Source organism: Lupinus angustifolius, chromosome LG15, assembly GCF_001865875.1.
Source record: "Lupinus angustifolius cultivar Tanjil chromosome LG15, LupAngTanjil_v1.0, whole genome shotgun sequence".
Classification (NCBI taxonomy): domain Eukaryota; kingdom Viridiplantae; phylum Streptophyta; class Magnoliopsida; order Fabales; family Fabaceae; genus Lupinus; species Lupinus angustifolius.
The window spans coordinates 2,508,585-2,535,755 of NC_032023.1; the positions used below are offsets into that span (position 1 = coordinate 2,508,585).

Consider the following 27,171-nt stretch of genomic DNA (forward strand, 5'->3'; position numbering starts at 1 on the left):
AACTGCCTTTTCTCAAAGTTAGTTGGTTCCCAGTTGACATGAAATAAAAATGAGTAGATCTATGGTGTCTAACAAAGGTAGGAACTTGTCTTTCTTACTATATAGTTTTTTGTTCAATTGTTTTGCAAGACTATGCTGCCATTACCCTATTAAAACAAGAGAAAAAACTAGAAAATAGAAATAGAAAAAATTATTGAATCAAATGTTGAATGAGATGTAAATTTTGGCAAAATTGAATTTAGATAACCAAAAATAGAAAAAACTTTGCTTATTAATCAAAAAGTAATTACAAATAAATCAAAACAAAATGTTTTCACCAAACATGTATAAGATGAAATTCCTCTTGCACCCACCAAATCATGATTAGAGAGACACAAACAGTAAACCTAACATGGCAAGTTTTAGTGCATAAGGTAGGTTACTTTTAAAAGCCAATATTGCCTTTGCCGTATTAAGAGTTGTGCACATATTAAATAAGAGAAAGAGATGTATTGGATTATCCTTCATTCATCACGACTATTAATAAGTAATACAAATAAACGATAGATAATATACTAATTGTGTATAAATCTTTAAAGATTTTATACTCATTAAATAAACTCTACCTATTATGCATATGTTGTGCATAAACACAATTAAACGTGCAAACCACAATTAAATAAGCACTACTCATGTCTCAAACTCAATTGTATATCCACAAACTCATTCTCATAAGTCCAAAATATGCATGAGATTCTTAATGACACATCCTTAAATGATAATATGTGAACCAACAGAACTAGCAATCAAAGGCTTACAAAGTATAAGGCATTAATAACTGTTCTCTCAACAAAACAATACTTGCTCTTAGGACCATAAAAACATGAGATAACTGGCCTCAATCAACCTAGTTTCCCAGATTCAAAGACTATATACAATGTATGAGAAAGAATTTATGTCTCTATCTTGAGAAGGGAATTGAGGGAAGTACTATTGAATCGCTGAGCAAGTCCCCGAATCACAAGAACAATAACATCTCGAGTGTGCCGGGAGTGCACCATCAAGTCTGCTTCATTCTCACTGTCTACTACAATCTTTAGACGGTGTTGATCATTCCTGAAAATCTCCACCTGATACATTTAAAGAGCAACACAAGTAAATAAAGGGTACAATAAATGACACTGATTGTGCATGAGAGAAAGTGAGATAAGTAAAACAAAAACTTACATGAAATGGAGGGGCATAACTACCACGTATTTCTGTGGTTGGAAAAGAAGTTTTAGTGGCAGATTTTACTACCTTGATTCTTTTCTTGTTAATTTCAAGGATTCGCCTCATATAAGTGCCCAATGTCGAAACCTGAAATAGTATTGACACTATAGTTAGGATTAACCCCTTTTTGGCTTTTCCACCACTTTGAAAATGAATACATTAACATCAGAAGATTAATACGGTACCTTTTTTGAAGTTTGGTCTCTGTCACACAATACCTGCCAAGGAAGACAAGTAGTGAGCAATAAAGGACCAAGATAACTACATGGAATTGGAAAGAAAAGGTATAGCACAATATAGGGCCACGCCAACTTCAAGATTTTGCACAAGATTTTTCATTAATAACATCTCGAACAAAACTATTCAATGAGATACGAGAGGAAAGGTATGGTTTTACCAAAAAAACACATTCCTCAAAGAATCATGGCTACAAAAGGGCAGCAAAGCTAGTAGTTGGAACTTTTAACCAAAGCCATGGCCACACTAAAGTCACTGTCATTCTTTTTCTTCTTGTTTAATGTTCAGACATTTTTGACAACTATACCTTATTTATACTAATAAATGCATGCCAGTTTAGTTGGACTAGGATCTCAAGGATAACAGTTACTAACTAACCATGCAAATAAGTATTAGCAGTTTTTATTTCATTGTTACACCTTCTGACTGGTAGGGAAAACATAATCAACAACAGATTTTTCAGAATGTGGTAATGACACTAAACATATAGATATATCCCACCTCAAACTTGACTGATCCAAGATCAAGGTTCTGCTTCACTTCTTTAAGAACATCAGGCTCTGCAAGGAATTAAACATCAGCTATATTTATTCAATTTAAAATCTCAGAAAAAAATGCTCTAACCTGAGTGTGTGCTTGGATAGAGGAATGTAATCAACCAGGGTATTAAACATAATTTTCTACACAATTGGCTTCTAGTAAAAGAATTTCAAAATTTCTTTTGGCTATTCTTTTACCCAGAATGAGGTATTTAAATACCAAATTAGGAGGTGGAAATTTGAAATCCACCATCAACCTCTAATCTCAACACCTTTTTCCCACTTCACTTCCATTCTCCCTACCTTTGAGTGGTTTGATAACCTTTCCTTCTGTTCAAAAATCAAGGGATTTTAAATCCCTAATCCAAACACATGTAAAACCCCAACCGTAGCTTAGCGGTAGCGACTAAATGAAATCTTTGGCTATAAGTCCATGAGGTTATGAGTTTGAGTCATGGGAGACATCCTTTAGGTGAAATAAAATAGTGATGGGGGTATGTAAGCTGAAAGGGTGACACACTCAAGGAGTTCATGGGCCAGAAGGGTCGCATGTCAAGGCTGGGGTGTTACAACACAGACTAAAAGAATTAAAAAATATTTGTCACCATAACCAAAAGCAAACTGCAAACACATTGTTTTGATTCCTTTGTTATTTTTATCTTCTATTTTGTAATTTAATCTTCTTTTCTTTTTTATTTTTATCTTCTATTTTGTTATTTTTAAACATTGTAATTTAATCTTCTTTCATTCTAATTTTTTTGTTTATTCTCTTTGCCATTGCTTATGTCATAAGATAAATTAAATATATTTATGTGATTATAATTCAAACAATTAATTTTAGGTTACCATTCCAGGACCGATGTATAGACTAGATGTTCATTGGGATTCATTTTCCATAAGCACAACATAGCTGACAACTAAGAAATTAAGGGAATAAGATATTAAAAACAGGCCACTTGGCCCAATATGAAACCAAGTAGGATACTAGTTGGTTATCATAGTATTTATATGCATACTACATAGGACATAACCCCACTCTGAATCCATAATCATAATCTCATAAAAATATAAGCTAACAAAACCATCTATTGGATAGCACCATCTGATTGACAAATTACTAAGTCACCAATTCAAACAATCATATTGACAAAAAAAAAATGTCAGAAGAATGAAACATAGACAAACCGTTGGCAACTAGATAAAGAATTTGAACTTACCAACGACAATTGGCTCCGTTGATACAGAAATTGGTTGGCCCTCTACTCCATCCTCTCTTACAGGGGTATAGATGGCTACCAACCTATAGCCAACATCATCAACATTTGCTTCATACAGTTTGCCTGTTTCTCCTGAAATTTAATCAGCAGAAAGAAAAAACTAGTTGGACAATGATATGCCAAATAATATAAGGAATGGAAGAAAAATGTCTCATATATGATTTATCCAGGAAGCACAGGTACAGCTTTGGGGCTGTCATATGCATACCTGGTATGCATATGAAACCAGTAAACAACCCATATCCGGGCAACATAGATGATTGCAAAAGTTAATAATCAGTTAAACCAGTGTTCAATGTATCTGGTTCAAACAACACCTGGTTCAACTAGGATTCAAGTCAACAACAATTCAAACTCCAATTCAAAATTTAAAGAATTGAATCAAATAATTAGTAGAAAAAAGCTGCCCAGCCCAACCCATGTTGTTCCCACCTGGTGGGGTTTGGAAGGATAAGCATACACAGCCTTAGCCCCACAGGCAAAGAAACGGTTTACAAGATTTAAGTCTATGACCCTAAGGTCACAAGGCAACAACTATAGTTGTGCCAATGCTCATTCTCAATATTATAGTTGTGTTGAAATTGCTGGTAGGAACTCTACTCAGTCATGAAAATGTGACTTTACAGGATTTAAACTCGAGATCTCAAGGCAACAACCTTATAATTCCTGATGGTTTTCTAAGAGAACTTGTATCTCATTGTTCAGTTATGAACTGTGATTGTTTAATGTTAATTAGTTGAGCAGGCAGCTAAGCTGACAGCTGTAAGATTAGCCTATAAATAGCTATCTTACTCTTGTAATCATTTGAGGTTGATTGAAAGAAAATTCAGTCACAAAGTTTTTCCTTTTCTCTCTTCTCTATTATGTTTTCTATCTTTTACAAAAATGATAAATATAATTTTCAAGTTGCATGTGTGAAACACTTGTCGTTTTGTACAATGTCAATCTCTCATGCAACACAGCACCAAAATTATGTCTATGGATTATAGGCATTCACATTCATTATTTTGCTCCACCATTGCGATGGATCAATTTTAGTAAATTAACAGAGGATGTGAAATCAATATTTCTTAGGTATTGGAAATCAATCATACTAACTCTCCACCTTTAACAGGAAATACATATCAGTTTTAAGTAAGCTTAAAGATTTAGTGTACCTGGTATGGAGATCAGGTCAGGACTTCCAACCATTGATCTAAGCCACTGGATTTTACTTTTGCCTTCCTTCCCACCACTATAAGTGCCACGGACAGCATACAGGTTGGTATGAAATCCTCCTCCCTCAATTTCCAACTTTTGTATTCTAGGAATCCCTAAGAAAACACACCAATACTTATAAAAAGGCAGAAAGCAATACAAAAATGTATTTGAGATTTAATAGGAGGAAAAATGGCAACCATGTTACTTAAAAATACCATTTTCCCATTACTTAGTAAAAGAACTACCTGTATTCCACAATATGATAAGATCATAATGACAACTAACAAGAAATTCAATTCAAAATACGTTGCACATGCTTGCCAGATTTTTCATTACATGATAGACTCTCTGCGTAAGTACTGTAATCTCAATATTTATAGAAAGCTTACAACAAACAGAACCGGGACTCTCTACAGTATGAGACCATATAATAATGAGCAAGTATAAATAGGGCCAGGACACTTCTATTAGTATAAATAGGGCTATTTGTCTTGTGTCATCATTATCACACTATAACTATCATTCTCACTATTCTAAGTCTCTATTATATATTTTTCGCCTTCCCTACCTAAATTCCTCCAATTCAACAAGGTTAAATATATAATTGAAATAAGATGGTTATGATTAACTTTAGTGAAACAGCTTCAGGGACAATGCAATAAGATAAGTATATTTAGGCTTATATGAGCAGGGATGAGTTTGTAATACACTTCTACCTGTCCTTATTCTTTCCATATAAATACATACACAGGGAGCCTAACAGACACAAGGTTAGTGCATCCCATTCTATGTTTATGCTTCCTTACCCTGCCTCTTTGTTTCTAAACAACCAATATATCACCATTTTGGTTCTGGACATCTCATGCTAAGAAAAACCTAACTAAAACAAATAGCAAGTTGCACTCTTTTTTGGTTGAAAACTCAATGAAGGGTACAATTGTAAAGCAGGAATGCTTATGGAATCAAAGTAATTACCTGGCAATACAGGAGTCGTCTCAATGTATACCACTTCACCAGACCTTCCAAATACATCTGTTATCACACACTGACATTTCAAACGACGACCAATGTCATCTAGCCGCACTCTATAGGAGCATGAACTCTGATTGGGTATTGGATTATATGATAAACTGTCACCCACTTCAGATGAACAGAACCTGCAAAATATTTATATGAAACAGATAATGTGCTTTGACTGGGAGCATTACAAGATTGAAACTACAGTTTTTCTATGGATAAAGAAAAGGTAACACCAAAAGAGAATTGTCAAGATATTTGAAACCATTTATGAGCCATCACCTAACAGCTTAAGGTTTAAGGAGAATTGGCCCTTGACATGATACAAAGTCTATAAGACATGTTCAGGACGACAATAAAATTTCACACAGAATACTAGAATTAAAAGAAATTGAATAGAAGGTAAAGAGGGCATGTACATTATACACACTTCTAGACCAAAGTGCTATTGCATGTTAGAAATATAAAATCATTCAAGAGCCATAATCTAACAACATAAGATTTTGGGGCATCTAGAATTCCATTCCATAAAAGATACATGTTCCACTAACTTAGCCCAAGAGAAAATTGAAGTCACGATGGAGCTAAGTTGAACCAATTCATGATCCTCTTCAAGTAAAAGCACACTTTCTTGTGTTATACGGAGGTCCTATGGATTACATCTGAAGGGGTACGGAAACCAAGGATGTGGGGGAATCAAACCCCAGCTACATAACTGCTGACTGATGAGAGAACACCACTTGAAATTTGAGTTTAAACACAAATTAGTACAGAAAATGCTGTCCCAGAGTTGTAAGAAATCCTTAAGAGAATAACTCTGTCCCAACATCCAAATACACTCAATACAACAATGCTTGCTGTCCCAGAGACTCTCTTACAGAGAACGTTCTCTGTTCAAACTTACAAAATAACCACACAACTGATTGCCTTCCATCACAAAATACATAAGCTGCTAAAATTAACTGCCCCTAGTAACTACCTAAATCATATTTGCTAAGTAATATCTGTCTACAAATTTGCCTCCAAACAACTAAATCTGCCACATGGCATCTTCCAGATAGGATGCTCCTATCAGAAAACAGCTAATGATATTAGTGTGGTCTAAAATAAGCTTAATATAACTTAGATGGAACTTCATGATGCCCTTATGGACAAGTGAATTTTGACAATTTATTTTGGTTAAACATCAGTTACTACGCCTACAGTCAAAGATGATTTTAGCTTTCACTAATAATTTATGAAAACAAGTCAAAAACAGCTTATAAGGGTTTCAAAAGTTGTTTTGAAAAGCTCAATAAGCAAGAGAAAATGAAGAATATGAGCAAATTGACACAAATAGTCAAATAAGCTGAAAACAAGCTTATCCAAATGAGGGTGTGGTAGAAAATGTAGAATAGGAAATATTGAATTTAGAGAATAACCATGCAATTTAAATCAAAACATAAGATCCTGTAAAAGTCACCATGACATGAGAAAGCGTAAGTTTTATATTCTGCATCAATGTAATGTATAACAACCAGTGAAGTATAAAAACGCACCATTGATATTTTATATCTTTCTTGTATTTGCTCCAAACATGTTGTTGAGTCTCACTATTTGGAATCACTTCAACAGCTGTGAGCACATCACCTTCAACTGCCTTTCCAGTAAGAGCAACCATCTCCACATATGGAAGCTCTAGAGGACATTGCAGAAACCACATTCAATAGCCATGAATAACAACTTCAAAATCATGTAGGACAGGCTATAAACAACTACACCAAAAATCAATGCAACTTAGAAAAGCAGAGACTTCCATGTGCAAAATGGCTACCTGGGAGAACAACATCAGTTGGATCAGATAACCTGAGTTCTCCTATAACTGAATCTGAGCGAACTGGTGTATATCTGGAAATGAAATAATGTTGAGAGGATCAACAGGATTTAAAGAACGAAATGACCCATATTTGTTTTCAATGAAACAATGCACATAAATAATTCTCCTATCCTGAATTGCTCAACAGCTTTAAAACATATAAGCGATTCCTGGGGGTGCTTTTACAGTCTAAAATAAATTCACTTGGTTCTCAATGCAGAGCCACAAATGAATTGGTGTAAATTATTAATTATTTTAAATACACATTATAGAAGTTATTTTAATTAACAAAATCTAACCAACTTTGCACAGTCAAAATCACTTCTTCTAATAAGCTCTCAAAATCTAAAGAAATAAGGACTTATAAGGCAAAAAAAGTCTCTTCTTTGACATTTTTAAGTTCAAGTCATTAATATATTCATCATGGTATATTACAATATCCTACACTATATTTATGGTAAAACATGAAAAGCATAAGAATGATTTAGAATAGTTACCCAAACAACAAACGATAATTGTAGTCTGAGTCAGAAACTTTGTAGGTTTTTGAATTTGCCCCATTAATCAGTTCAATGGTCCCTTCATTATTTTCTCTATACCAGCTAAAGAGGCTTTCACCTTCATATCCACCAAAATATTCACCCTCTCCATTATAAAGTCCCAAAGACAACTCTTTAACATCGACATTAGAAACAACTGGAGGAGCTGCAAAATTATTACAAGAGTAAGACAACAAAATATAGTGGATACCAATACCACACACACACGACAGAAGTTAGTAAGGCAAAAATAGGCTTCTAGAAAAATGAAAATCGAAAACCTAGTAAAGCTAAGGTCACCAGTTGCTTAAGTATGCATTAATTACAGCTATTACACTCTATGTTGGATGAATAGGTGACATAAAGTGCACCCACTAAATAATTTTAAAGCCATGTGAAGACAAGTATAATCAGGGGTAATTATTAATGAATTTCCCGGTAAGTACTACAGATATACCTGGAGAAACTGGGGTACTGGAAATTGCAATAATTGGCTCCCCACATTTGCTGTCGGCACGAGTAGGCACCCAATACAAAGCCAAATAAGCCCCAACATCTTTGAGTGATGGTTTATATGTTCTGCCATGACATAAAATAATCACAAAATCCTCAATCTCAGGCAGATACAATTTTCTCATAGAATCACAACAATATATTGGTACTCACAGCTCTGTCCCGCATATTTCAACATCAGAAGCATTAAATATATCTAGAAGTGCAGACCCTTCAACCTTATCCTTTGTCTGAAACCATATATATTCTCCACTTCCTTCATGTCCACCAAAATATTTTTGAAGTGGGATGAGCTCTTGGTCTTCGCAGCATTCAGGAATTATGAGATCCATTCCCTTTGGATCCGCTGTGTAAACAAAATATAAACTGAATTACATCAGGGATGCATACAACTATGTAACAGAACCTTAAAGAATTAGAAATATTATAACTCCTAAACTATGATAGGCAATGAGTACAATGATGCTTGCTAAGTCACAAAAAATGATTAATTGAATTGAGAAAAGACCCATTTTTCATGAAGTTGTTATGAAATTAACTTTTCAAACATTTAACTTAACTAGCTAAAGGTATTAATAGTACTGACAAGACCAGTTGTGTCTTAGATTCCACCTTAAAAACTAGGGTCATCATACATTATTTTCATATTTTAACACAACAGTTGCAACTTAAATCCACATCTTTCCAATTTCAGAAGTAAAATAATCTTACCGGGGGAAACTGTACTAGAAACTATGTTCTTTGGGATGCCTTTCATGCCATCTTTTCGCACAGGAGTATAGATTAGTTCAATACACCCACCAACATCCTCAAGAGTCAAATCCAAAAACTCTGCTAATTATAAACATCAAGCATCAATTGGACATAATGAGCGAATAACAATAGCACTTATCTTCATAAGTACACAAGACTGACCATCACTACTTATTTTCTCCCGTACGTCTTTATCTTTCACCCTAAACCAATCATGTGTGCAATCTCCTCTCTCCCTGAAAAGCAAGCGGAAAATCCATGTCATGGGAAAAAAAGGACAAAAAACAAAAACTCTGAAGGTAGAGATGAAGATATAAACAATGGATAGCAGAAGCCTGACCCTCCACTATATACAACATTAAAGTTCAAGCGCTGGCCTTCTATAATTGATCCATGAAATTCCAGAAAATGACATGTTGGGGGACCTAGATTGAAACATGATTAAAAAATAATTGTATCATACTTTAAAAAGTGTCTTGTCCTTCAAAGTATCTCCATGCCTTGATGAAGAATATAAACTTCCAACGTACTATGTAAATAATAACTGATTTCATACCAGGTGTTATAGGTCCAATTTTTTCAGAAAGAACCATGGGTCCACGAGCCCAATCACTTCGGACTGGCTCACATGAAACAGAAATAAAGAAGTCAATGTCATCAATAGAGGGCACATATGATGCAGTGGTTGCTCCCATGATTTCAGTTTGTGTGCCGTCAGACCTGGTCTGCATAATGCCATAAACAATATGTTGGTCAACCAAATGTTTAATTGACTAATAATTATATTTAATTGACTAAAATTATATGGTAACAGCAATAAGTTAAATAAAATGAGCCCTGTCAGATTATTTATCACCATCCAGTGCATGTAGTATCCTCAAGGAAAAGTTTTTATCTTTATCCCTGAAAGGACTAACTCTTTAAAAGCTTAAGCTATAAGATGAAGGCAGAGGAATGGTTTTTTATATCTAATGCACTTCCTCGTGCAAAAGCCAGCTAGGCTTGAAACATGGTAATGCACAAGCCCGCTCATTCTGTATATAGAAACACTCTCACCACGGAAAACATAAGTGTGTTGCTAGATCAATCAATTGCCTCTTTAGGGCATATTTGTTATTTTAGGCATGAAATTTAACTTTCAAATCCCAATCGCCATAATACATTTATTAATGCTAAAGTAATTCCCAATTTGATGTATGAAGTCTCCCTTTATTCCTACTGCTAATTCCACTAGATACTTAAAAGCCTAGGGTTTGCATTAGGGAAAAGAGTAGTAAGAGCAGAAAATTAGCTCTAGTCGGTTAATAACAAATAACAGAACACAGCTGGAGGTAATGACATGGCAGCTGCAGTAGTTATAAGACAATGAGAGAAGAGAGAGCGTCAGTTTTTTTGGAAAAGAAGGGACTGCTACCAGGTCTCTCAAACACTTGGATACCAACACCATTTCTATATTCTCCATCCATGACCTCTATTTGTGTATCACAAGGGAAAAGGACTAAGGATTAAGGGGCAGGCTCAATGTTACATTGCATATCATGCTATATTTTTCAATTGTTTTCTTTTACTGTGTTTAAAGCTTAATAGTAAGCTTAACCTCAAGGGGGAATGTTAGAATATCATAAGAATGTATCACACTATCATTATTGTATTTTAAAATATTTTAGATTATCGGGGATAATATCTTAGGAGTTATATCCTATCTTCACGAGATTTCTTGGTGTTAATATAAATAGAATTATGGGGCTAGTATTTTGTACCACATTAATACAGTACATAGTGCTATTATTCTGAGTATATCTTTTCTCTCCCATTCTTCATCAATACCAAAAGTCCAAAACCATACAATTTCAACAATAATCAAGGAATTTGACAGCACAAAAAGTTGAGATTGGAAGTACCCTAAACCAGCGGTAAACTGAATCACCCTCTTCACCACCCCAATACTTCTTTTCAATGCTTAGGGTGGTTCCCTCTACAGCATCTCCAGCTAAGCATAAAGAAAGCAATCTTGGGCTTCCTATTCACAATGAAACAACTTCCACTATAAGAATCAAAATATATAGCAATCAGAACTATCTCAGATACAGCAAAGGGAAACCATAAATTAAATGGCAAAAGGAGCAAAGAAATACTTATTTGTCAATGGTACAGAATGTTTTCTGTTAGATATCCACACATAACACTAATTGCTCACTCTTTATTCATATAAAATTAGATTCTAAGACAATGTACACTGCATGGGAGCGGGTTTTTGGAGGCATGGGAAAGACGAAGGTGTCTAATTTACAATTAGACACGATCATTTTCTTTCTGTTATTGTCGATAATGGTGAATTTAGAAATGCCATGTCTCTTTTGAAGGTTTTGGAGGTTGGGCCAAGTGATTGGTCGGATCCAATGCTAATGATAATGTGTTGACTTCCTTGGCTCAAGTGGTTACAATGATTTAGCAGTGGGCTTTGCAGCACCTATAGATGGCTTTAGAAGGTAACCCTTTGCTATTTGCATCTGCGATTCAGTAGTGCATAACATATGAATGCTTTATAATTGCAAGGGAGTTTTCATGTCTCAGGGAGACCATATCACATTAACTTAGTGTCCTAATTCACTACAAGTCACTTTCCTTAAGATTCTAATGGTGATGGCTCAAAACACTAACATGTTAAAAAAGTTTGTGTTGAGGAACATGAGATCCAGGGGAGGACCATCAGTAAATTGGGAGATGTGAAGCAAGCCTCTGTGTGTGTGTGTGTGTGTGTGTGTGTGGAGGGGGGGAGGGGGTTAGAGGAGAAAGGAAGTATGGAATTCATAAAAATGGTTGGAATGTCAAGCTTGTCTTCGGTCAAAGCTATACTAGAAGTTAATTTTGAAGTTAGAGCCTTTATTTTCTTTCTTGTGTTTTGCATTCAACAAAGTAAGGAACAGTTCTAGTCTGGGATTTTGGGAGGATGGATGGATGGATGATTGTTAGAACTTAGAACCAATCAGTTTGCTTTTTTTCCTTTACATGCTTCTATCACATTGCTGCCTTATATAATACTTTAATCACTTCTTTTGTTTGGCTGACCCATTTCATTGAGTTCCCTTTTTCTCTAAACTTGGGTTTGAAGGTTTTTCTCAAGTCTGGGCTGTGAAGGGGTTGTGTGACACTTTATAGAAGATGTATTTTTTGTATTGCTTATGGAAGATTCTTCATCCTCTAAGTTTTAAACATTTTCCTACACACCTGTTGCATAAAAAAATCCCTTGTACACACGCCACTAAAGTGAATTATCTTTTTATATCAATTGTTCGTAAAATAAACCAAATTCTTATTCAAATTTTGAAACATAGATCCAGAAATGTGTTACCAGCGCGAACACGCTCCTGCCCCATCCAAATTCGTAGGTCACCTACAACACCATCATCACGTACAGGAGTACACTGGAATGAAATGAATTTTCCAATGGCTTCCTTAGTAATACGATATTGCAGAATTCCTGAAACCCCTGGAATCAAAGAACCTACATCACCTTCAACCTGCACAACCCAGAAGACAGTTTAGAACATGGATTTTTTATCTGAAGGACAATTGTTACGAATAGGAATGGCTTAATATTTATTTCTGGTAGATTAAACCTACACCTACTTTCAAACAAGTCCGCATTCCAATTTTACTCTTTTCCATTAAATGCAACAAAACAAAGGCCAAAACTGTAGAAGTAAAAGGCAGGAAACAAACAACAAAAACAACTTTCAGCCACATGGATCAACACTATTTCCTGTCAAAAACCAAACTCTAAAGCGAACAATGCGAACATTCAACTCTAAATGTTTTCTAATGGATTCACTTTGGGGTTTCCTTGGTCTTCCTCTAGCTATAATTATCAGATTACCCTCCGTTTCAATCAAAGCCTCTAACTGGGCCTTCCACTGGTCTATTTCATGTCAATACATTTTTTTCCCGCTAAAATGTAAATTGATCCTCTAAGGATACAATTTCCTTGGAGGACTAACATGGTTTCCATTATATCTTGCAAAAGCAATATGCTGTATTACTCCATTTTCTTCTACCCGGAAGAAGAAATTAACTTGGAAACAGAGAAAGGATGTCCGTCAGCCTGCATCGAGAATGGCAAGGTGGAAAACATGGTCCATACTATAGTAGGTCATATTCAATATAACGGTACACTAAACATCCACAACAAGTTTAGCAATTTTTAATTAATTTGATATATTTCAGAATTTTCCACCTTATTTCAGTGAAACACCCTCTTAATTGGAGGTCCATAACATTTCTACTCTATTTTCTACAATGTCATATAGTCCACATTCACTACCAAACATAGCCTTAGTCTATCACAAATACATTTCTCCTCATGTAAGGGTAGATATAGATACAGAAAGCATTCAATAGGCAAATGGTAGGGTTTAGTCTCTCCTAAACCCCCAAAAATATATATTGGAACTTCGATGCAACTTCATACCTCGTGAAGACACCAATTATATATACTCTTTCCTTCATGACCTCCAACATATCCATATGAAGCAGTCAACATTCCATCTTCAGTGTAATCTCCGATGATAGATAAGAAATTCAAGCTTGGCGGAAGAGCTGCAAAAATGCATAGCTTTTCATTGTTTTTTAGATGAAATAAGTATGATATTTGAGGAATTTCAGTTAATGCAGATTATGGAATTTATATTCTTCATACTTTATGCCAGAACCAGAAAAAAATGAGAATGGTGAGAGACAGGTAAACCTACTCTCAACTGCTCTATCAGATATTGCATATGCTGGTTCACCAGCATCACCATCAGGAGTCATTGGTATAAATTTTGCAACAATGTAGTAGCCAACAGCTCCAAGTGGTATGCGGAATGCCTGACCAGGTCAAAAGTCAAAACCCAACAAGAAATTTGAAATACATATGTAAGGAAAAGGTTGTGGTCCTATATTTGCAGAGTCATTGTGTGAATGACCCCCCATCCCCACCTAATCAATAAACATACCTTAGCAATTTTGGAAGTACTTAAGGCTTCTAGACTGTTTTCATCCAAAGTTGACAAACATGTTTTAAACCACTGAACTCTGCTAGATCCTTCAGTTCCTCCAGTAACAATACCAGTCACAGTGACCTTGCCATTCTCTCGTAGATCCCCAACTATTTTGACATCGGTTACTTTTGGGGGTGCTGAAACTCAAACAAAAGCACAATTAAAGAAAATCATGACCTAATGCATATACCAATGTAAATTAGTAGCAAATATATATTTTTTAAATCATCATCTCTAAGCATTTCAACATGTTACAAGAAAGGAAGTGAACCAAACATGTGGATTCATAATTATGTAGGCAAGACAGAAGGCATAAAAAACATTGAGAAAAATGAATGGTGTGTCAACAAGTATGTATAAGCTATTTTAAAGTTACCAAGTATGAGTGGTTGAAGCTTTTAACTGGGATGAAAAAAACTCATAGAGGAAGATACCAAACCAAGGAAGATAACAGAAAATCACTAAAGAGCTCCTCATATAGAAGAGTTAAAACATAAAGGCAAGCCAATACAATGGAAGCCAACAATAACTTTATTGAAAAAGAGTGTCAAACACCAACTCTCCCAAATATATGTTAGGTGCAGGGTCGTGATGGTTTTATATCTCCAATATGCCACCTCAAGTACAACCCCTTTCCACTTGATACATTGACAATACATAAGACACCATCCATGAACTAGAATTTAATATAATACAGGGCAGCAGGGATAAAACTAATGACCAATTGTTTAGAGGCTTCAAAACAATTAATCAGGATCGAGTGTACTTGAAGCTTAAGCTCTTAGATTGACACCTAGAAATAGTTGTATATAACCATTAGAATATATCAAAGTATCTTAGAATATCTTATATTCTCTAGAGAATATCTAGATCATACTTAGATATAGAGAGAATATCTCATATTATGATGATCATATCTTAGATTTGTTTAGAGTATCTTAGAAGATCTCTTATGACTAAGATTACTTTATTTTATCTTTTATGATTTGTGTCCTTATTTAATTAGGAGTTTAGTATTAGTATAATAGAGGTTATTAATATTATGTCTTTTGTATTACAATATCATCACATCATTAACAATATTATCAATACAATTAACTATTTTGATCATTTATTTTTCTCTTCCCATATCTAAACCTCATAATTTGAACAATAACAAAGAGAAATTGATGTCACAGAAAAATTTAGTATTTTACAAAGATTGCAACACCAAATATAACCTGTCAGTGCCATTGAGAACAAAAGGGCACCTGCTACTACTAAGAGTATAATATAATTGAAGTGAAGGAGAAAACAGAAAAACTAAGTACAAGAAATATTGTTCACAGTCATCAAGATACCTTGTTTCACAACAGGAGACATGACAGACAAAGACTTTCCTTCCTGGCCTGAAAGATGTCAATTAAGATGTTACAAAAAATGTGACAGATACAACGAGTCAACAACACCCAATCCTTAATCCCACTAGGAGGGTCGGCTATGTGGATTGAAAGGCGTCATAATGTGACAGATAAATGGAAAGAATACAGTGATCATGTCCAGTCCAAATACACAACCTTCAAGATTAATTGGTATGTATTCAAATGCCAAACGCCGACCAACATCCTCTTTGGTCAAGGTATACTCAGATGTACCAGCTGACACCAACAGAAAATCTCTGCAAACAGTTGTCACAATGAAACACGACAAAATATCTTAGAAAAGCAAAATAATGGGAAAAAATACAACAGAAAAAGTTTTGATTGGAAAAAGGTGGGAACTATCCCAAAGCATTGTAATGGTGCAACAATTCAGGGTCCCAAAGAGCTAAGGATGGTCCCAATTCATGGGAACTATTGTTCTTGATGATTTCATATGAATGATATTGGCTATATGATGATAGTGTCCTTCACCTTTAGTATTCATCATCCTTAAGTAGAGTCTCTCACCATTAAAGTCTTAAGTTTTTCTTACAAGTTATCTTATATAAAAATATATTTTGCTGAGGAAATCATATGGTTTCTGTGATAGCCTATTGGTAAGGCTCTCGCCCTGGCCTTAAAAAATGTTTGCCAATCAAAAAATAAATTCATTTTCCAGCTTTCAAAAGCACAAATCACAAGATGGGAATAAACCATTTTATTTTTCTAACGTAATGAACCATTGCCATTTACTTAATCATGAAGAGAATACTGACCCGGCATTCCCGTTCTCCCTTAACCATTCAAATTTGCTGGGACCCTCCCTTCCACCAAAATAATCACCAACTCCTTTGATGATACTTCCTTCAACAGCATCTCCAACTATTCTAACACTACTGACTGAAGGAGGAGCTGTCATTTTATTAATTTACAAGACAATCAAACAACAATTAGACCATTGGATGAGAAATAGTTCAACAATATTATTGACTCCAAGATCACCCTTTTACAAAATTGAAATAGCCATCTTTCTACTTTTAGTTTGCTATCATTTGGTTAATCCCTTATAGAAATTATCAACCTTCAAATTAAGTCGAGCACATCTCAGATAAAAGTTATCAAGCATATTGCAAAAGAGAGAGCTAGAAAAAATGCAAAGACAACAAAAAAGGACAAAATTTCAATCCATACCAGCTTTTACAAAGTCTGTATATTTATATTGAGGTTCTCCTTTGGCACCTTCTTCTGTTACTGGTGTGTACATGAAAACTAAACTTGAATCAACATCATCTATGGTAAGCTGATACTCCTCATCTTCTGCCCCAACAATGGCCACAGGACTGCTGTTCCACTTTCTCCTCAGCCAACTAAATTAAGAAGGGACACAAAATAAATGGCATTGTTGCATTACATCATTTTTAAATGGATCATGTTTCTACACAGATGATGCAAACAGAGCCACAGACACATGGAAATGAAGTATATAAGGAATGCCAACTTACCTAGCAACTCCTTTTCCAGGAGTCCCACCACACCATGCAATCTTAGCACACCCCTTGATGATGCTTCCTTCCACCAGTTCCCCATGCACTTCAAGATTTACAACCTTTGGAATTCCACTCCCTTGTGGAAAAAAGAAGTGTGTACTCATTGCAGAATTAATAAAAGAAAAAAGGCATCATATGGAATAATGGATTCCAAGATGTACATGGAACCCTAACAGATTACAGCATCAAAAAACTGACAGCTTAATTTTTTATTTGTTGTTGGGTTTAAATTCAATCGACTTATAGAATTCAGAGTTTCAATCAGTGAACCATCAGGTCCCACATATATATATAAACAGATTGTTAGAATATTTTACAAGTGAAATTTTCCGTTAATGCAATGGTGTGCACCTTGTTGTTTCGTTTTAAATAGATAATGAGTCAGAAAAAAACTGTTCTATCAAAATAAATTTAGAAAATCAACACTTATTCACAAAATAAAGATTATCAATTGAATTTGAATATTCCAATGGCATAGCAAAAAGATATACCCAGCTGTTTAAAGAAAGGAAGTTCATAAAAAAGTAGCTCAGTGCATGAGACTCTCACTTAGTGAGGTCGGAGAACGATAGATGTACGCAGCCTTACCCCCAAGCACAGAGAGGTTATTTCCAGGATTTGAACCTACAACCTCATGGTCACTAAGCAACAACTTTACCGTTGCGGGTTGCACCAAGCTCACCCTCTCAAAGAAAGGAAATTAATACAGTAAAAAATCTAGACACTGGAAAAAATATTATTTAATATTACATTGGCATGATGATGTCTACTATGTGCACATTCTATCTCTGGTACAACCCGCGCACACTACTATTCTACACTCAGCAAAGATGTTTCATAGCATATTTGGAAAATGTACACAAACAATAACATACAGTAACATACGGATGAATGTTTCAGTAAAGAAAATGAATTAATAAAATCCATTATTCATAACTTTAAGTAAATCTCAGTTCTAATTCTGAAGTTAGCTGAAGCTAAAGCACATTGGCCACTTTATTCCAGTAACTCTAACTAAGATCTTAGATATTTAGTTCTTCATCCATAAGGACACAAGACAAGCCTACCTGGTGAAACTGGAGAAGAGATGGCAAATATTGAAGGATACTCTGTTTCTCCTAAAGTGGGAGTACATTCGGCTTTCAGAATTTTTCCAATGTCTTCATGTTTTGGCCAGTAAATCTGGAGAAGTGTTATGAACGCAAATAGCAAATAAATATAGGAAAAAACAATTTGAAGTATTGGTAGTCATTTAACCAACTCATTACCTCACTAGTAGCATCTGCAATAGGGACAAAGTTTGAAAGAGACATCTCACCACAAAACCATTGATATTTTAAGACTAATGGTGGGTCAGCAGTCGCTGCACCATCATGAATAATTGTGAAGTGACAGTGACACACATCTTCTTCTAAAGGTTTATCTATGAAGGCTTCTTTGAGAAAAAACCCAGGAGGAATACAGTCCTTCCATTTCTGAACTAGAAAGCGGAAAGTTGAGTCTGCAGCATGCTCAGAGCGACTAAACTCCCAACCTTCTCTGATGCAGAATGCTGTATGTGTAGGATAACGCTTTGCAAGTGTGATTTCCTCACGAGAAAGATCTGCATAACTTTTTATATTCAATAAACTATCTTAATGCACAGCAAAACAAGAAATCACATATGCTTCTAGTAGGAAATAGAAATCACTTGAAGAAAAGAAATATAGTGGGTACTATTTAACCCATGATTAGAACTAAGATGTACCCTTTCATCAGTTCCGCAAACAATTTATAATGACGAAGGTCAAGGAAAAATTTACCACGCATACCTCTATCATTATATTTTTTCAAAGTAGGCCCAACTAGCAATATTGATGCTGCTTCCAGATGAGGCATCTTCATTATTGGGTTCTCCTCAACTCGGAAATGCTACAGTACAACCAAATCATTGAAGGTAACAGCATTCAGTCTTACATGTAAGCATCCAGGCAGCATACATTTATCATTAACTTGACTCTCTAAAAGTTACTCGGAAGTTTTTAGGTTTAATTACTGCAGCATTCCTGATAGTCTTACCCAACTTTTAACATAGTACCTATAATTGAAGAGTTTCAAAACAGGTCATTAAAATGCCAAATTATTCTAACTCCCCGCCATGACCACCATATGATTGAATTGTAGCCTTAAAGGAAAATATAAACTGCATCACATGACTAAATGTACACCTAACAGGTGGTCATCATGCAAACCAAATAATAAAGACCACAGGGTGGAGTCGACCACATGAATCAAACAAGCTATGATTTCATATGTAAATCACGTCTACAAACAAACCATTGATAAAGCTAAATCCTTCTTCATGATTTCACATATAGGTTTTCTTAGCCACCCTCTACCTCTAACCGTCTAACTACTAGGCAATTGTCGATATGACCTATTTTGCTTTCTAAGGCTTGGGCAGGTATTCTCCACACATGCACAAACAACAAATGGTGAGAGTTTACAATATTTTCTACAATGGGTGTTAACCCAACTTTATCTCTGATACATTCATTTGTAATCCTATCTTGTCTAGTGAATTCAGTTATCCACACAACAATTCCTTGTTATACTAAGCTTATTATCTTGTTGGCTTTTTACAGCCCAGCATTTAGTCCCATTCAAAATTACAAGTTCTATAGTTTTACAGTAAAAGTTTCTAAAGTGGAACTTTTATTGTTATCACAAATAACAAGATTAAATAGTCACTTTGGTCCTTGTTAGTGTAGTCACTAGTCACTTTAGTCCCAGAGAAAGAAATTAGACGTTTAGTCCCTGAAAATGTATCCTATCAATCAGTTTATTCCTTCGTCAAAAACTAAACTGATTGACGAGATACATTTTCATGGACTAAACTGATTTGCGATATATACTTTCAGGGACTGGTGTTTAATTTCTATCTCTCTGAGATTAAAGTAATGAGTGACTACACTGTCAGGGACCAAAGTCGTTATTCACTCCAAATATCAACGGAACATTCCTCCATTTCATCCAAATTGCTTTAATCCGTGATAAAGTGCACAAAGAAATGAAGTATAACCACTATTTACCTCAAGAACAGGTAAATATGGGAAACCCTTGAGGGTGGATATTCTGTTTTTGCTGGCAGCTAATACCTGCATCAAACTATTAATTTAATATAGAATTCATTTAATTAATAAACACACACGCAATATATATTCAAAACTGAATACAACAAAACAACCTGTAGTCGAGGTTGACTTGCCATGGTGAGAGATTTCAACTTATTTTGAGCTACTGAGAGGAACTGAAAAAATGGAACATACCCAATACAAAAAGTTTTATTGAACACAGATGTTGAAGACCACAATCAGATATGAAACAAAAATCAGAGAGTAGACAAGGTATTTAAAGCTTGCCTCCAAATTAGGAAGCTGTGGGAGACTTGCCAATGAAGTGATTTGATTTCCAGCAAGATAGAGTTGCTACACAAAAATGAACGATTTCACAATAATATAATAAAATAATTGAATAAGTATTCAAAAAAATTTACTTTTTTATAGCAGCTATAATATAATCGAACAGGCGTGCAGGTACACAAAAGGCAACATACCTGAAGTACTTTGCAGTTCTCAAGAGGCTCAAATCCAGGCCCTTTAAAATCATTAAAACTCAAATCAAGAACCTAGCAAAGTAAATATTCAACTAGTAAGAACTTAAGAATTTAATTTGAAACTATTCAACATAACACAAGAATGTAAGTTTTATGTAAAACCTTCACTCTCGTCAATACTTCTACTCCTTCCAATGTAGACAAGAGATTGTCTCGAAGATAGACAAACTGCCAATAAGAATCACAAGTTAAATGCTACAAAAGTCATCAAAGCACAAACTAACTACAGTATTTCAAAATACAACTTGAAATTCTCTTCTTTGCACTATGTAATCCTTGAGATAGCAAACTAAGCCAAAACAGAAATTTTTATATCATTACCTGAAAGAACAAAACCTAAAGCTGTTTACAGATAAAATAGCAGTTAAACCAACATCAGTCCACATGTCTGTGTGCCAACTCGCTAATGTGTCCCAGACCAATTAAGAAATGGTAAGCCTAAAATACAGTAATGCAAAATGAAGCACCAAGAAGGAGGTTTGATTTATTCATAACTTCTCTTTCTTGCAAATGAACTATAGCCAACAACTACAGAGTGAGCTCAACTATAGCCAATGATATTCTTACCGAAAAAATTACACTTCCACAAAAATAAAGAGAAACAAAAATGGTAGTCAATTCATATCTTGTCGAAAATGAGTAGATAAACAAATATGGGAGTACGTCCATCCGAATTTATAAATTACTATGTTAATCTTTCATAATACATATGAAACCAAACTTCATTAAAAATTACGAAGAACAACTTTGAACTTGTCCCAAAACAAATACTGAGGTAAAAAGAAGATACATTTACCTCTAAGTTTGATGATAAGTTTAATTCAATTTACCTCTAAGTTTGAGGATAAGTTTAATCCACTGGTATTGAGACTGCGGACTCTGTGTCCCCTAAGATCCAATCTCTGAAAAATATAAAGATGGATCAATGTTATATAACAAATGAGAATGAAAATTTCATCTTAGTAACTCGCCAAATTATTGGGAACTAGATACAAACTAATAAAACTGAATACACGTAAGAGACATTGCAATTGCATGCCCTCAAAGGACGGTGGCAAGTTAGTGAACCCATTTTATGATGCCTACAGGATTCCAATATGCTAAACATTTACCAGTTTTAGTAGGTACTAAAATGTGCTACCATGTTAGAGTCAAATTTTCAACAAGTGTGACTGTGGAAGGTACTAAGTAAATTCCACACTCGAGCCCATCTCAACCATTAAATGCCTCCAGGGGGGAAATCTACAACTATAATATCAACAATCAAACATTAACCACACTAGGTGTGATCAGTGTAGATCTACCCTCCCCCACCATACTTAGGTGCGAACCATGTGCACTGGGTTGAACCCTAATCTCCAACTATGTACATAAATTAATATAATTAATTAATTCCCTTCATTCCACAATTGATTCACTTCATATGAAAGTCAGCAACAACAACAACCAAGCTTTAATGCTCAGTAGGTGGGGCCGGCTACATGGATTGAACGACACCATAATGCTCTATCATAAATCATGTTCATTGACAAAACATTAATCTCTAAATCTGTCTTAATCTTTTTGCCTATGGCTTTTCTACGCCTCCATATTCCTCTAAAATTTTGACCAAGCTCCATTTGCTCTACAACAAATCACTAATGAGAATCTAAAAATATTTGTTATAAAAAACTACTAGGAGCTGAAAAGTTATGATTGATAAAGTAGCTTATTGAATTGCAAGTGATAAATAAAATTAGCTAATCAGCTAGCCCATGAATGTAAATAACTTAAACACTCCTACCTTATAAGCTATAAAGTAGTCTTATTAACTTATCATACCAAGTTAAACTAAGGGCTTTTTAAAAACTTGTCGTATTGTCCCTAACCATACAAGCTTACTAGCTTAATTTTTATTTTTATATCTAATGCTAGTTGAATAACTCAAACTATAATCCATCATTCGTGTTAAAAAAACACACTAATCCATCAGTCAAACAGGATCCTAGATTTCCAACAACTAAAATTATAATTTCCTTAAAAAGTCTATAACTGGAGTGTATCTATGCACTGATATACACAGTCAAATCATTTATTTGGATTACTTTTTTTTGAAAAGAAGAATTGATTTTTATCCTATAACAGATGCTTAGAAATTACTTCAAGGATAGTTTTTCCAAATCAGAAATAGTGCTGAACACGAAGCTTACCACATCGTCACTGGCCTTGCTGTCAACCTGTGGAAGAACAACAAAACGTGATTCACGGCTATCTGGTGTCCCCACCTTCCTCCTTCCAGACACAGCAGAACTCTTATCCTGTGATGATGACGATAAAGAACTAGCCCTCATTCCAATGGAAGACGACTGCGCCGCCGATAGCGGTGACGAAAACTTCGAAACCGATCTCCTCACAGAACTGCCACCACTACTATCCGCCGTGGAAGAAGCAACCCTTCGCGATGAAATAGAAGCTTCGGATGATACCGGCTTACTCAACGGCCTCTTCGCAGCCTCTACTTTACTCACACTTGATGTAACATGCATTCTCGAACTCGGTCCCGCCGACGCAACCGGTCTCTCGGTGATACTACTTCTCGGAGAAGAAGAAGCCAGAGAACTTCGCCGGAGCTCCGGGAGAGACCTCCGCGTCGGTTCATTCCTCTTAACACCAACTCCGGCGCCGGAAGTAGAATCCGCGACGGTTTTCCTTCTTCCTTCGGAATCCGGCGCCGGCTTCCGGTACAATCCACCAGTGCTGCTTCGTCGTGGCGCAGAAAGCGAAGGTGAAACCGTAGAACCACTAGATGAACCGGATCTTTTAGGAACAACCGTAGCAGAAGCCGGACCGGTAACTGAACGGTTTCGAGTTTCTACTACTCTCTTTCTTGTAGCAACAGAACCACCAGTGTTTACGGTTTTCGCAGTTCTTCCAGAACCTTCTAGAGAGTTCTTCTTCCCTAAGATTATAGGGTTCTCTGGTGTTTTATCTTCAACTAGTTTCTCAGAAGGTACCTCCATTTAAAAAATGTGGCTCCTCGGAAACTTGTTTGCGAGTTAGTTTTTAAAAGAAAAATAAATAAATCGGAGAGATCCGCAATTATTATATCCTGACTTTCATGTCTCTGAAGTCTTTCATTTCTCTCGGTTGTCTCGAGAATGGTACATTAAGATTGGTTGAAGTTGTAACTAGAGAATGTGGAGATCTAAGGGGAGAAGAGAGAGGAAGGGGAATTTTTGAAAGGGTGAGTTTGGGAGAGTGGGTAGTGGGTGCCAAAAAGGTAAAGGGTAAGTGAAAGGGACAGAAGAGCTGGAGCCAATGAAGATGAGAAGATAGAGATGGAGGAAAAAGAGGAAAGGGTCCTATTGTGGGGTAGGGGGTTTTTTAAAAAATTTAAATTGTGTTTTGTTCATAAGACCCGCCAACAGAAGAGGGACTGTATAATGGATTTTCGAGAAAATTTTGTACCAAAAGACCCATATAACATGTCAGAAGACAAATATATTAATAATGTAAGAGTTTTTATACTGTTATTGTATTATTCACTATTTATTATCAATTATTATTAACTTTCAAAAAAATTAATCCAAATGAATGATGCATTAATTATGTATACATCGTTACATTGTCAGTCCATAGATTTAATATTCATATATTTTAAGGTTTTAAATTTAATTATTTATCTGGTTTCGTCTTCATACAAGTCTTTTCTAGATTTAAAATACATATATCAACAATGTTAAAGTTTTTTACAAAAGGTGAGTAAATCATTTATCATTCATATGTTAATCTATAATTATTGTTAACTCTCAAATAAAAGTAATACAAATTAATGTTGAAGGGTACGCTGATAGGATAAAAAACTTTATATTAACGGTTTATATATTTTATTAATAACCATTTATTATCAAACAAAATTAATAGAAATGATTTGGTGTTAATTTTAATGAAAGGATTTATGTCTTTTTGAACTTGGATCTACCTTGATTGTTGGTTCAATATTTTTTCTTCTTTTTTCAAAGTTAGCCTAATGTGTTTTAATTGAATTTCTTCTCTTTTTCAACTTTCATTATATCATATATGTTCTTTTAAAATAGAAAAAAGACGGGATGTTTCACTATACATAAAAACAATATTGTGTACTCCTAAATAGAAATTTAAATTAAACATTTCTTAAACTAAAATTTAATTATATAACACTAAAAATTCAATATTTTTGTTAAAAGTAATATAGCATGAGTGTAGTATTTATGAATTGTTAGCATAAAAATTTATATATGTTAATTATATTATCTCTCATTAATTTGGATTACCTTTTTCGTGGAGTCAATAGCGATTAAACATTTAAATATGAATGGTGGATGATGCAGTCTAAATAGTAACCATTGTATTTTCTTAAATATTTTTATATGAATCTCTAAATAGTAAACAAAAAAAAGCTTAAAGATGTTTATATTTCCAAATTTTAATTACAAACTTGATATTTTTTCTAGGAATCATAAAAGATAAACTTGAACTTTTATCAAAAATAAAAATAAAAATACTCTTTAAGTGTACATTAACCCAACGTTGTTTTTACTATTCATCGAATTTTCTCCTTAAACTCCATTTTAATGAATGACTAACATAATGCACATTTTCCCTATTTTTCACGTTAATAAATCAAAGTTAATTTGAATCAAATTTAACCAATTTATATTATTCAGATTTTGATGACCGGCAAAGTGGTGCTTACCACCACCAAGATATAATTTAAAGTTCAAATTTTACATGTGTGTGACCTTATATTAAAATAAGTTATATTTTTTTAAGTCGTTTGATTATTGATGAATTATTTTATTCTTATGGGATGATGATTATCTAAAGTTAAAATTTAATGATAATTACTAAATGCTAAGTATACAATGGTCAAATAATTAAAAATTACAAAGAAATGTCATACACATATAATTATCTCAAAATAAGTCTCCAAAGATTAAATAATAATAAAATTAGTTATCAAAAGTTGAAGAGAGAAAAAAACTAAATCCTCGAAGGAAATTGATCATCACATTAGTCACCCGTCAAAACAAAATGACCTTTCATCTATGTGATTTAGTTGGTCACCACTTACTAAAATGTTTGGGTTGACTAACTCCATTGTGTTATGGATTGAATATGTATACACTAATTAAGTATTTTTTACACCGTTAGTAAATTACCATTATTCATATGTTAATTATTATTGACTTTCAAACAAAAGTATTACAAATCAATGGTAGATAATGTATCGACAGTATAAACACTTTAAATCTTACGTGCATAAATTTTAAACTCTTGTGTTATATCTAATATATATATATATAATACTAAATACACATTTGGCTGACATTTAATATTATATGATGAGGTTAAAGAAATCCTTTAATCAATTAAATTTGGCTTTTGTAAACAAGTAAAAACTAGAGTGTTATATATATATATATATATATTTTTGTTAATGTAAAGATTTATATATAATTAATATATCATCGATTATTACATTATGTATTTAACGATTGTTGTTTAGTGTGAGACTAACGTACCTAACAAAAGATTTTTGAATAATTTAATAGCAAGATCACCAACAATTATTTGCACCAGCATAACATTGTTTAATTTATTGTCTTCAATGATTTATTTCTAGAATCTTCACGCCGGACAACTTTGGCTACCTTTATTATTCAAATTAAATTATTGACAACTTTAACATTACAATTTAGATTTTTAGATTATTTTGAGCTGCAAGCTGTTGGTATATATATTATTCTTTTTGCATAATCAAAAATATTTTTCCACTTGTTTGACCTTCTCAATAACAATAAATTTATTTTCAAAAATTAAACTTTTTGATATAATACAATATATAGAAATCTAGTAGAATCTTATACACTTATATCAATTACTCTTTGATCAACATATATGTTATATAGAATAATAAAGTTGTATGTTCTGGAAAATTGAATAAATGTTAGAGCATTGTATTATAGTTTTTAACCTTATTAAATTGTTTATAAAAATGAATTGAAATGTTGCTATAACACAAAATTTGACAATGAATACAATCATTAGATGCAACAATGATAAATAGATCATAAAACCATGGCAATGACATTAACAAAAATGAAATTTGCAAGAGGAGAAGATCAATATAGTTAAAATAAAAAAGTGACCATGTGAACTTTTAAAATGAACTTATATCAAAGGTCTTTTAGTCACTCCTCTACTATGAACACCAATTAGCACAATTCATACAACATAAAATCAAAAGACAAAATTCTACTCAAAATATTAGGGAATCCATCACAAAATTCTACCCAAACAAAAAACAAAAGACAAAAACTATCTATGA

At 34.1% G+C, this 27,171-nt stretch overlaps 1 protein-coding gene across 2 annotated transcripts; it reads right to left on the reverse strand.

The window, feature by feature from the left end:
• Positions 673–24,148, reverse strand: LOC109328130 (187-kDa microtubule-associated protein AIR9). 2 transcript variants are annotated; one of them, XM_019561431.1, is made up of 36 exons: positions 23,012–24,148; positions 21,653–21,724; positions 20,925–20,990; positions 20,763–20,834; positions 20,569–20,634; positions 20,394–20,456; positions 20,239–20,304; positions 18,979–19,078; positions 18,436–18,770; positions 18,235–18,349; positions 17,123–17,243; positions 16,812–16,987; positions 16,397–16,532; positions 15,777–15,877; positions 15,561–15,608; positions 14,176–14,357; positions 13,930–14,047; positions 13,650–13,777; positions 12,534–12,702; positions 11,083–11,201; positions 9,738–9,906; positions 9,522–9,606; positions 9,344–9,417; positions 9,140–9,262; positions 8,582–8,774; positions 8,373–8,494; positions 7,874–8,081; positions 7,335–7,408; positions 7,060–7,198; positions 5,480–5,661; positions 4,462–4,617; positions 3,245–3,376; positions 1,990–2,048; positions 1,437–1,469; positions 1,207–1,338; positions 673–1,109 (listed from the first exon to the last, which is right to left on the reverse strand). In XM_019561431.1, exons 1-36 carry the CDS (start codon positions 23,819–23,821, stop codon positions 933–935), a joined length of 5,121 nt encoding a protein of 1,706 aa, XP_019416976.1. In that variant the 5' UTR covers positions 23,822–24,148; the 3' UTR covers positions 673–932. The 2 variants fall into 2 exon arrangements, with proteins under 2 accessions (XP_019416976.1, XP_019416977.1); XM_019561432.1 differs by having other exon boundaries at positions 9,140–9,259; positions 23,012–24,147.